General features: G+C 43.7%; 1 protein-coding gene across 11 annotated transcripts in view; it reads right to left on the reverse strand.

Annotated features, from left to right (window-relative positions):
* The window catches only part of DYNC2I1 (dynein 2 intermediate chain 1), a 101705-nt gene extending 100020 nt beyond the window's left edge, over positions 1 to 1685 (reverse strand). For 10 of the 11 annotated variants that reach the window (XM_078343274.1, XM_054237481.2, XM_078343275.1 and 7 more), the window contains exon 1: positions 1461 to 1685. Coding sequence is in view for 7 of the 11 variants with exons in the window: in XM_054237477.2 (XP_054093452.2) it covers positions 1461 to 1680 (220 nt within the window). In the remaining 4 variants the exon portion in view is untranslated. The remainder of the gene's footprint in view (positions 1 to 1460) is intronic. The other variant, XM_078343273.1, reaches the window with a different exon arrangement.
* Positions 1686 to 12308: the final 10623 nt, after the last annotated feature.

Raw genomic sequence — 12308 nt, forward strand, 5'->3', positions numbered from 1 at the left:
GCAACCTCCGCCTCCTGGGTTCAAGCAATTCTCCTGCCTCAGCCTCCTGAGTAGCTGGGATTACAGGCATGCGCCACCATGCCCAGCTAATTTTTTGTATTTTTCGTAGAGACAGGGTTTCACCATGTTGACCAGGATGGTCTCGATCTCTTGACCTCGTGATCCACCCGCCTCGGCCTCCCAAAGTGCTGGGATTACAGGCTTGTTACAGAGTAACTTAAAGAAACATAAGGAGACTAGCATGGAAGATGACAGGGTCAGGAAATTCGTGGGTTTAGGGCGAAATGGGTAGTGTAGGGCAGGAACTTCCTAATCTTAACTAGGGGAAAGTTAAAAAATACTATCTAAGGTTGGCCAGGTGGCTCACGCCTGTAATCCCACCATGTTGAGAGGCCGAAGCGGGCAGATCACCTTAGGGCAGGAGTTGGAGACCACCCTGGCCAACATGGTGAAACCCTGTATCTACTAAAAATACAAAAATTAACCAGGCGTGGTGGCGTGTGCCTGTAATCCCAGCTACAAGGGAGACAGGCAGGAGAATCGCTTGAACCTGCAAGTTGGAGATCGCAGTGAACCGAGATAGAGCCAGTGCACTCCAGCCTGGGCGACAGAGGGAAACTATCTTAGAAAGAAAGAAAGGAAAGAAAGAAAAAAACAAGTTTGATATAAAATGCAAATTAAGAAATATCATTCAACATACAAAGGTAAGTGACAGGGAAAAACAGGAGGGAAGGTAGAAGAAAACGTATGCACACTAAATGCTTCATCTTTTAGTGAGGAATCGATAGAGAACAATCACACAGTAAGACCTAACATTTATTGAGTGTTATGAAGGCAGGCACTGTCCTATGCACTTTTACATATAACATCTCATTTACTCTTCTTAAACACTCTTGAGGTTGCCATTATTATTGTGCCCACTGTATGAATTAGGAAATAATTAGGGTTACGTTGGGGAAAAAAAAGGAAATAGGACAGGTTAAGTGATTTTGCCAAGGTCATACAAGTAAATACAAAAGCCAGAATTCAAAACTCAAGAACTTAGGCTGCACCCGCTCAACCTCCTAAACCGTGAGAAGTCATATTTAAACTTAAATCAGATAAAACTGAATAAAATTTTTAACGTGACTCCTCGGCCACCCCGGCCCCGCAGCAGAGGTCGAGGCCGCCCCCAGGCCGGGCGCGAGGAGACGGACCGCGGCGGCGACTGCAGGGCTGAGACTGCACGGACCCTGTTTCCCGACAGCCAGGAGTCCGGCGTCCTGCCCGCCCTTGCGCCAATGGCCAGCGGCGCCTCCGTTTCCCTTCCTGCCTCAGAAGCTCCGCGGCTCCTCCGGGAAGTCCCGGCCCGGCCGAGAGAACCGCCGTACAGAGAGAGAGCGGCGACGGCCCTGCTCGCGGCACCCGGATGAGTCCGCGAAGCTCGACCACCTCGTGCCAAGACCCCGCGCCGCACCGACCTTCCCGGGCTCCATTGCTTCGCACAGGCCTGGGAAGCCGCGGTGTCTTCGGCACAGGCCCAGCGCGGCCCACCCGGAAGGAGGCCACCTGCGGCCCCGCACTCTTCAGGAGGCGCGTCCCAGCTCCTAGCAACCCGCAGCCAGGAGCAGCAGAGTGCCCGAGCGGCGCGGCCCAGCGTGCCCTGCGGCCTTTGGTCGCTGTTCGGCGTGCTGGCAGCATCTCCCAATGCGCATGCGCTTCCCCGGCTCCTAGCAACCGCCAGGCAGGAGCAGCAGAAGACCGAGCGGTCGCTGATCTCCGCAAGAGGCCAGGTGCAGTGCCTTAGGTTGAGGTGCGGGGGCTCTCGTCTCACCCCAACCCGCCCCCTGGTTCCCGCGGGACCGGACCGAGAGTTAGGGAAGATAAAAGGGAGAGATCTTGAAAAGAGCTTTACATTTGAATAAGGGTTTGCGCTTATATTCCCATATGTCGTCTTTTGATAAAAACAAGCAGTAAGGTAGGCAGGAATCAACGTTGAGACTATAAAAGACTAAGGGAACACCTAAGGGATAATAAGACCTTTAAGGACCCCTGAACTCCTTCAGCCAAAGGGAGAGTTAGGCCTGAAAGCCTGAAACCGCCTTTGCAAAATTATGACAGAAACAGTGAAAGACCTAACTTAACCCACTGCATCTTGCTTCTAACCTCCATGCTGTCCTTGTTCATTCCTGGCCGTAAGCTAAACTAAGTTTGGGAGAAACGTAGTTTATAGTTTAAACACAGACATTAACATCTCTTTCCCTAAGCAGATCTTCTTGCCTGGGGACCAGAATGCCTTTGTAGGACTAATATTAGCCACAAGGTTAGAAATTTTAGTTTAGGAGTCACGGAGCTGGAGTCTACAAGATTCCGATCCTCCCTAAACTGTTAAGATGAGTGCTTGAGATTTTTGCAGACACTGCATTTGATGGAACAGTTGGCACCGTCTGATCTTGTGGCCCCCAACCCAGGAACTGAGCGCAAGAAGACAGCTTTGACTCCCTGTGATTTCATCTCTGAACAGTCAGCTCTCCTGGCTCACTGGCTTCCCCCCACCCAAGTTATCCTTAAAAACTCTGATCCCTGAATGCTTGAATGCTCAGAGAGACCGATTTGAGTAATAATAAAACTCTAGTCTCCTGCACAGCCAGCTCTGTGTGAATTACTGTTTCTCTATTACAATTCCCTGTGTTGATTGGCTCTGTCTAGGCACTGGGTAAGGTGAACCTCTTGGGCGGTTACAAGCCCGGTCGCCCAACACCCTCTTCCGAATGCACAGCTGTTGCTTCACAGGCCATGAGCTCCTGCCAGCCAGATCCCCGGGAAGGCAGAGATGGGCACCTCGCCCTCCTCCCCAAGCCCCCCAGGCATAAATGCTTAGCTGGCTCAGAAACCTTTCAAGACATGTGTCCTCCCTTAAACAAAGACATGCCAATTGTAATTTTAGATCTGCAATCTAAGTCTGAAACCACCTTTGCAAGAATTAGAACTGAGAAAATTATGACAGTGAAAGAGATCTGACCTAACTGAGTCTATCTTGCTTCCAACCTCCCAGCTGTCCTTGTCCATTCCTGGTCATAGGATAGTTTAACTTTGAAAGAAAGATAACAGCACTTTCCCAAAACAAACTCCCTTCTCACTGGGGACTAGACTGCCTTGCAGGGCTAACAAAGTAGCCACAGATTTAGGAGTCATGCAGCTAAAGGCCACACGATTCCAAACCTACCCAATTACTCCTAGGGAGAACATCACTATTGTAAAACCTAAGATTGGTGCTTGAGACATTTTTCAGCACCAGTACTCAATGGGTCAGCTGGTATAACCCAGATGGATAAACTGGTTCATCTCGTCTTGTGGCCCCCATTGAGGAACCAACTCAGCACAAGAGGAGAGCTTCAACTCCCTATGATTTCACCTCCAACCCTACCAATCAGCACTCTCCACTTCTCGACTCCCCCTGCCCACCAAATTATTCTTAAAAACTCCAGTCCTCAAATTTGGGGGACATTGATTTGAGTAATAATAAAACTCTGATCTCCCATACAGCCGGCTCCTCATGAATTAAACTCTTTCTCTATTGCAATTCCCTATCTTGATAAATCAGCTCTGTTTGAGCAGCAGGCAAGGAGAACCTGTTGGGCGGTTATAAGTCCAGCCGTAAAAACTAAAGTCTAAAATGAAAGACTGTTCAACTTCACACTGATAATGTAGATTACAAGTGTGGACAAAAAGACCCAAACTTGGTAAAATACTTGAAGAGATTTATCCTGAGCCAAATATGAGTGACCAATGGTCCATGACACAGCCCCAGGAGATCCTGAGAACATGTGCCTAAGGTGGTCAGGGTCCAAGCTGGTTTTATACATTTTAAGGAGACATGAGACATCAATCAATATACCTAAGATGTACATTGGTTCATCTGGAAAGGCCAGACAAGGCAGGACGATATGGCGTCTTCCAAGTCATAGTCTAATTCAAAAGTTCTCTGATTGGAAGTTAGTTGAATGAGTTATTATTAATAGAAACGAATGCCTGGGTTATCACAGGTTATGGAGACCAAGAAAACCTTGACCACCACATGCAGATGAGGCATCCAGGTAGCAGGCCTCAGAGAGAATTGATTGTAAACGTTTCTTATCAGACTGAAAGAAACCTGTTCTATCAGTGATTCCAACAGGGAGGAGGATATGATGAGGCATGTCTGTCTCCCTCTTCCCGTCACGTCCTAAACTAGTTCTTCAGGTGAAGTTTGAATGCCCTTGGCCAAGGAGAAGTGGTCCATTCAGATGGCTGGGAGGGTCTTAGAATTTTATTTTTTATTTACCTTCTCCTCTTCTGGCCAAGATTTGTCAGAGGCAACACCAGTGGCCACTAAGCTTTTATTTTGTTCCATAGCACTGCCGGGGTGACATGGCTGCCTGCTCTGGATCCATCCTGTCCTGATTCATAGGGTGACCCTATGGCCAAGAGACTTAGAGGCAAAAGACTTGTAGCCAATTTAAATGTTCTAAGCCAAACGGGAATGGGCATGGACAAGCATTCATTAACCCTTAAAAATTTAAGTAAAAAGCCAACAAACAGAGGTTACAGAACTGACTGAGCTACTGTAATCTTGGTTTTAGTTACAGACTAATAGCCATTAGCTATACAAAACATAGGCACTGCTAAAACCTTTTAAGCTAAGGATTTTTAGAGGCTTTTGTTGTGCTGCAATGCTTTTTATGATCCTTTTAGGAATCTGTCCTAAAATGGCTGATACATTTTTTAATATCCATCTATCTGCATAAATCTCATAACCAGGAGTATTATACCAAGGAGGCCTTGTCACAAGGTGTCTTTATGTCCTTTCAGCAATAATGTTGTTTTAATTCTATGGGACGCAGAAAATTCTTTATGGTTGGGATGGAAGCAAAGATGTGACATAATAGCTCAGAAGGCAAAGTCTGTTTTCTTACCAGCTATTTGGACATCTGTGTGCCCATCTTTGATTTGGAGGGTCTGAACTAATTCTGTCCCCCAAAACCAGCCCTCATAATCTCCAGCGCCCAGCTATTCGGCTATAGTCCCTGTCCCTAGAGGGAGGGTGCTTATATAGTCTTAGCAGCAGGGTATGGCCATGAAAAACAGATCAGACCCAGTGGAACGCTTATGTGCCAATGCCATATCTCTAGCCTTCAGAATACTGTGATTCTGGTTTCCTTGGAAGTAAAACAAGGAGAGATAAATAACATTAATAATTTGACAATCAAAGGAGTATTTGTGTGTCAGAACAGAAAAAAAGAACCTATTCTGTTGGGGCACCAACTATAAATATGAAGAAAAATTATAATCTGGTCCTCTGTAGAGAATTATTGCAGCCAAGAGATAATGTGCATGAAATATAATGTTTCATGATTCAATGTGCACTGAAAAACAGTAGTCAGGGCTGTAATCTAGAAACAAGTGTTATACTTTTCCTTTGAATCAATTTCTCGCTAGCCCTCCTTTCTAATAAAGAGACATTATAGTAAGGCCAATTTGTGTGGAAAAATATGTTTTAGACTTATTATACTTGACCTGATTATTTGCATAAAGGGCAGCAAGAGCCAATTGACCATAAAGTCTCTTTATAAATTGGCTTTGGCCGGGTGCGGTGGCTCAAGCCTATAATCCCAGCACTTTGGGAGGCCGAGGCGGGCGGATCATGAGGTCAAGAGATCGAGACCATCCTGGTCAACATGGTGAAACCCCGTCTCTACTAAAAATACAAAAAAATTAGCTGGGCATGGTGGTGTGTGCCTGTAATCCCAGCTACTCAGGAGGCTGAGGCAGGAGAATTGCCTGAACCCAGAAGGCGGAGGTTGTGGTGAGCCGAGATTGCACCATTGCACTCCAGCCTGGGTAACAAGAGCGAAACTCCGTCTCAATAAAAAAATAATAATAATAATAAGTTGGCTTTGTTGGAACTTTACCTAAAAATATGTTATTCTTCTTTTTTTTCTTTTGTGGAGGAGTTTTGCTCTTGTCGCTCAGGCTGGAGTATAACAACCCAATCTCTACTTACTGCAAACTTCACCTCCCAGGTTCAAACGATTCTCCTGCCTCAGCCTCCCAAGTAGGTGGAATTACAGGCACCCACCACCATGCCTGGCTAATTTTTGTATTTTTAGTAGAGACAGGGTTTCACCTTGTTGGCCACGCTGGTCTCAAACTCCTGACACCTCAGACAATCCATCCATCTCGGCCTCCCAAAGTGCTGGGATTACAGGCATGAGCTACCACGCCCAGCCAAAAATATGTTATTCTAGTCAAAGCCTAGGTAAAATAACCAGTGTCTCCAATTGCCCTGTTTTAAAAGAAAAGACACTTACTAAACATATGCAAATAACTATATTATCATAAAATCACAAATAAGTTGCAAATTTAGTCAAACTCAGATAGATAGGTACATTTGCTCACAAAACATATTTTACGCAATTGCTCTAGACTATCAATAACTCAAAAAGATATTCTTGACTCTTTTTTTTTTTTTGAGATGGAGTTTCACTCTCATTGCCCACACTGGAGGGCAAGTGGTGCAATCTCAGCTCCCCGCAGCCTCAGTGCTGGGATTACAGGCACGAGCCTCTGTGCCCAGTGACTCTTCTTTAACTAGAGCAGCAGACTTCCAAACAAGATTTCATTTGTTCCCCTTGAAACTGTCATTCACAACCAAGCAACTCTCATTAGATGAGAGCGGTTTATGAGGCTCTGTAGAATCCAACAGCTCCTCATATAGAAGTTAAAGTGAGTCCTGGGGAAAAAGAGGCTCCCTACTCATGAGCATCTCCTCCTTGCAGACCCAGGCAGCAAGATCCTACATAAACCATTTTTATTTTATTATGGAACCCTTTTTTCAGCACCATTATTCCTATTAGCATAGGGATAACTTTGGTTAACATTCCATAGCAAGTGGAAATTCTCCAGTCCAAAGTCCCTGTAGTCGTCACTGGGAAGTGCTCACAGGTTTCTGTCGTAAGTCCCAATAAATGCTCCACAGAGGGCTATGAAGTGGAGGATTTGTCCCAAGCCACACTTCAGTTTCTACCCTATATTATGCATGCTCAGGGAGTGTTACTAGTTCCCAGTTACCAGGTACAATTGATGACAGTGGCTGATGCCATCACATCAGCTGCAGCAGGGAGGTCTAGCTGGGGCTGCACACTCTGGGTCGGAACCCCACCTCTTCTGAGTTGGGACAGGACCTCTGTGGTTACCCCCACAGCCTTGCAAACTGTGTCTATGAATCCAAGCCTCCCTGTGCTTTTGGTGGGGGGGGTGGGGGAGGAAAAGCAGGATCTGCCCTTCCAGATGCAGCTGCAGCAGCTGGACCTGCATCTGCAGACCTGGGCCTCCCACTTCCTGGAGCAGGCAGGAGCTGGGAACAAGCAAGAGCCCTGGCCCCTAACGAGTTTGTGGAGTGGAAGCTCCTGGGTGCAGCTGTGACTACCTTCCCAGGTGCAGAACCCGGGTGTCTCTGTAGCCTGAACCCTCAAGGGCCCCAGGAAGGGTCCCTCTACATCCTCTCCATCTCTACAGGCTCAGAGGTGTCTGCTCCCACTGCCTGGCCTCTCTCTGCTCCTAGTGCCTGCTCCAATCTCTGAGCAGGGGTTAGGGCCAAAAATGGCAGTGGAAGGCAGATTGATTCCTGGGCCAAGCCCCCAGCAAAGCCCCACCTCTAGACCAGGGAGGGTCTGAAGGCTCAAGGCCAGGCTGCCCGTCCTGTGGACAAGAGTGGGGACTCATGGTGCCTCTTCTGGGCTGTGCTTGGCCACCCATGCACCAATCGGGATGCACTTCTTCCCCACCGGGATCTGTAAAAGTCCTGGGTTCAGCCAGAGCAGGGAGAAGGACAGCAAGAAGAGGAAGAGGAGCACCCTCTCTGTTGAGAGCTGCAGAGATACAACCTGATGGCAGAGAGGAGCCACCCTCTCCAGGGCTTCCTCTCCCTAACATTGGGACAGAGCTGCAGACATCAGGATGACCAGTGCAGACAGGAGCTGCCTTCTCCAGGGCCTCCTCTCTGCTGAGAACTAAACACTCCACAGATGACCTGCCTACAGAGAGGAGCTATCCACTGTGGGTCTCCTCTGAGCTGTTCTAACACTCAGTAAAGCTCATGTTAGTGTGGTTCACCCTTCACCTGTCTGTGTACCTCATTCTTCCTGGATGCAGGACAAGAACTTGGGCAAAGACATAGCAGCCACAGAGGTTTCCAGTCAGAAAATCAACACCCCAAAGATCCTGTAACACAATTAACATTTCTCAAAGGGCAGATTTACATGCCTTCGGTTTTATAGTACTAGAAAGGGGAATCATCTCTCAGTCAGATGCAATATCCACTTTCATATGACATTTAGGTAAGAGTCACAACTATGTTTCATAAAGCTTGTTTCAACATCTCACATTTCATAGTCCTATCAATCTGCACATTTTTATGTCCCCATCACAGGAAATTTCCTTCTCTACCCAGAGACCATTTTACCTTTTCTAGTAAAAAGGGATTTGGGTCCCAGAAGGGAGATGAGCCAAGGGACTCAGGCCCTTTTGTCAATTTTTATCTTAACTTGCCTCAATATCAGCTTTGCTTTTTGATTTTTCTTAAAATTTCTCCAATCTGGGGCAGAAAATACAGAAAACTGGCATGGGTCCCTTTAATGTTGAGGGACCTGCAGAGGTTTCCTTTGGCCCACCCAATCTTTGATGGTGTTATAAAAACCTTTGTTTTAACCCCATCAGTTTTCATTTTATTTCATTTCCTAAGAACCATCTAAAGATGTCCACAGAAAATCCTTCTGTGATGGGCCCTATAACTCCTTTTTGCCTTTCCCATTTTGGGGGGGGTGGATAATTGCCCTAATGTTTAATAAAGCATCCCATGAGGGGCAGCAAATTTGATGAGGTTTCTCAAACAGTAACATCACCCAAGGTACCCATGTAAAAGGGTCCATTTTACCATCAACGTTTACCGTGACCTGGGTAATAGACATATTCAGGGAAAAATATCCCAGTTATGATAAATCCAGTCCCATGTGGCTTCCATCTAAAGCATCTCAATTGCTTCATCTGGGTCCTCCACTTGGTGTTTTACAGGGAGAATTGAGCAGTTCCCTCTTGGAGCAAACAGACTTTATGGTGGTGATGATCCAGTCTACTAGGCTGCTCATTCTCTCCTGAAAAAGCTCTTGTGCATTTGGATCACATATATGCCTGAGCAACTGTTTAATAGTGAGCTGTGGGTCCTACATCAACCCACTCATGCTCTTTTATTCTGTGGCATTTAAAATTAAAGATACTGTCCTTAAAATCATTATTTTTACTATGTATTATAGTAAAGGTTTTTCAAGAAGCTGACAATACCAATCTAAAAATGGAACAATTCTTTATATCGTACCCTCTGGTTTTAATAGATACTTGGTTTTGCCCTTCCCCCACACTGACTGTCTTATTGGTAACCACAGGTCTCAGAAGTCACTCTTGCTGCCTTGGCCAAATTTTTCCTTCGGTGGGTAGCTTTGAGGTTAGTGGCCAAGCTGAGACAGACCCACATGGGAGCATGGTCCAGCCTTAGGCCCAATCCAGCACACTTTTACTTTCATTTTAGCTATCACAGAAAACAATAACCAAGGGATTGAATATTTTGCTTTTTATTATTTTGAATTTCCTTATGCATTCAGTGAACTAACTCCCTGGGAATATGAATATGAGACATCTCTGCATCCCACTATCACTTCCACATGACACATATAAACATAAGATATTACAGACATACAGACAAAGGAAGATCCAAATAATTTTTCATTTGCCTGTTTTCAAAAATTCTCTCCCTTACTTTAGATTACTAAGTTTTAAAAAGTTAGCCAACAAAAGGAGAAGGAGAGAGTTACCATCAAAGGTTTTCTCAAAAGAACTGAAGCAGCAGTGTACGGTAAAAGTTGTACTGCTAAGATATCAATCTGAAGAATTTCAAAGAGAAACAGATTATTGAATTTAAAAATTAAGGACTTCGTGTATTAAGAGTAATTCAATATTTTCAATGAAATCTTGTTCTAACCAATTCTTTAGTTTTGTATTAGTGTATTTTTAATATGAGTACAATTTCTAGAAAGACTATTATAATTTCTTTTTAATTATAGCCAATTTAATTATATAACTTGAAAAAGTCCCTTTTCACTATATTACTACTTACATAGACCATTCACAACATGCTTGGACTTTCTGGTTTGTCTTAAATATCCCTCTTTCCTGAACAACCAGTCATCTTATTTTAGGACAAAAATTCACCATATGAGATTCTTTATCATAAAAAATTACCTTTCTTTTACCTTCTTACCAAAAAAAATCCTCTTTATATCAATAACTTACTTTACATCTCTCTTACTTCCTGGTTCCTTTTGCCTTTATTTTATTTCATTTATTTATTTTTGAGATGGAGTTTCGCTCTGTTGCCCAGGCCGGAGTGAAGTGGTGCAATCTCAGTTCAGTACAACTTTTGCTCCCCACATTCAAGCAATTCTCCTGCCCCAATCTTCCAAGCAGCTGGGATTACAGGTGTGCACCAACATGCCAAACTAATTTTTGTATTTTTGTACAGATGAGATTTTACCATGTTCCCCAGGCTGGTCTTGAAATCCTAGCCTCAAGTGATCTACCTGCCTTGGCCTTCCAGTGTGCTGGAATTACAGGCATGAGCCACCATGCCCAGCCTATGTGGTTTTATACATAACCTTTAAATAACCTTTGAAGTAGACAAAAATTATTCACCACTTAATAAGAACCCATTTTTAAATGTTTTCCTATAATTTTAAAATTGAAAATTACCCAGGCATTTATTTAATATCTAGTTTAATATAACTTTAGATTCTGAATTATGTTTGTTTACAAGCATTTGTTCCATTTCATTTACCTGATTAATTTATTTAATAGTTTATCTAGATTACTTATGAAAACTGTGATAGTCATCATTTAAAGTTATTTCCCTGTTAACCATTTTTATAGCCTATGGGTTCCAGGCATTTACCTAAGTAATAAAGTTAAGGCTAAATATATGGGCATTTTTACCAATAACTTGGGATTTACCTCTTTTCATTAAACCAACAATATTAAATGTATTCTTTATAAAAAATTACACAAGCAAAGGTCATTCTATTTTAGCCCTGATTTATAGTTTTATATCTCTCATGGCAAATTTTGACACCTGATAGTATTCTGCAGGGCTAAGTATGAAGCCACATGATCAATGATCAATAAATGCAAAGAAAAAATGTTGCCAAGTTTTTCCATTTCTAATATTACTTTACCAATAATTTTAAAGTCAACTTATTAATGATTTGACTTAAGTCATATGAACTTGAGAAGCATTTGGGCTTATATTTAATTTATGAGTACTCTTTGCCTTTAAACCAATTTGGTATCTTATGGCCAAAAATACAGAACACATTCATACAAAAAAGATCCTACAGCTTTTACTTCAGAACTCTAGCCATGAGATATTAATACAAACTTACTGGTTTGTAATACAACAACAAAACAGTTGGATCCAAACAATGATTTTTATCTCAGAAGAAAAGCAACTGCAGATTTAAACCAAGCAGAAAATAAAATAAAGAAAGGGAGATTTATTCAGGTGAACTTTGGAATGCCTCTGGCTGAGAGGAGAGGTCCATCAGATGGTTGGGGGGCCCTAGAAGTTTATTTTTTGTTTATACAAGCTGATCTTCCCAGGTGCAGAACAAAGATAGAATGAGAGCAATAGTTCCTCCACCTCCCGCAAGAGGGTCACATAATTTATTCTTCCTTTACTCCATTTTTTCTTCAAACTTTCACCATATCTTATGTAAAATGTAGATTTACTAGCATTGAATGAAGTCTCACAAGAACATGACCTAACTCCTTATCACTCACCCACCCCAATTGCCATGTGCTCTCCCTCTTTAAGGAAATGTATAAACATGAGGCCTCCTGAAAATCTCCTTAAGGGGCAATAGCCACATAGGCATCTGTGACCCACATTTTTCCCAAAGATGCCCTCCAGTTCTGGCTTAGTAAACCAGATTGATTGAGATTCTTGCCTTAGTCGCTCATTTTGGTTAACAAACACAAGAAAGGAGAGAAAAGAAACATTAAGACGAGCATTCCACATCTCAAGTTTATTTCACTTTGTGAAAGGAAAATTTCATGACCCCAAACTCACTATGCCAAGAAGAAAGTTAAGCTTGGGAACTGAGTCAGACAAAAACTTCCTGCAAGATGAAAGAAGAACCAGAGAGAGAGAGACGGCGGGGGCGGGGGGAGAGAGAGAGAGAGAGCGC

The sequence above is a fragment of the Callithrix jacchus genome, chromosome 11 (assembly GCF_049354715.1).
Source record: "Callithrix jacchus isolate 240 chromosome 11, calJac240_pri, whole genome shotgun sequence".
NCBI lineage: Eukaryota > Metazoa > Chordata > Mammalia > Primates > Cebidae > Callithrix > Callithrix jacchus.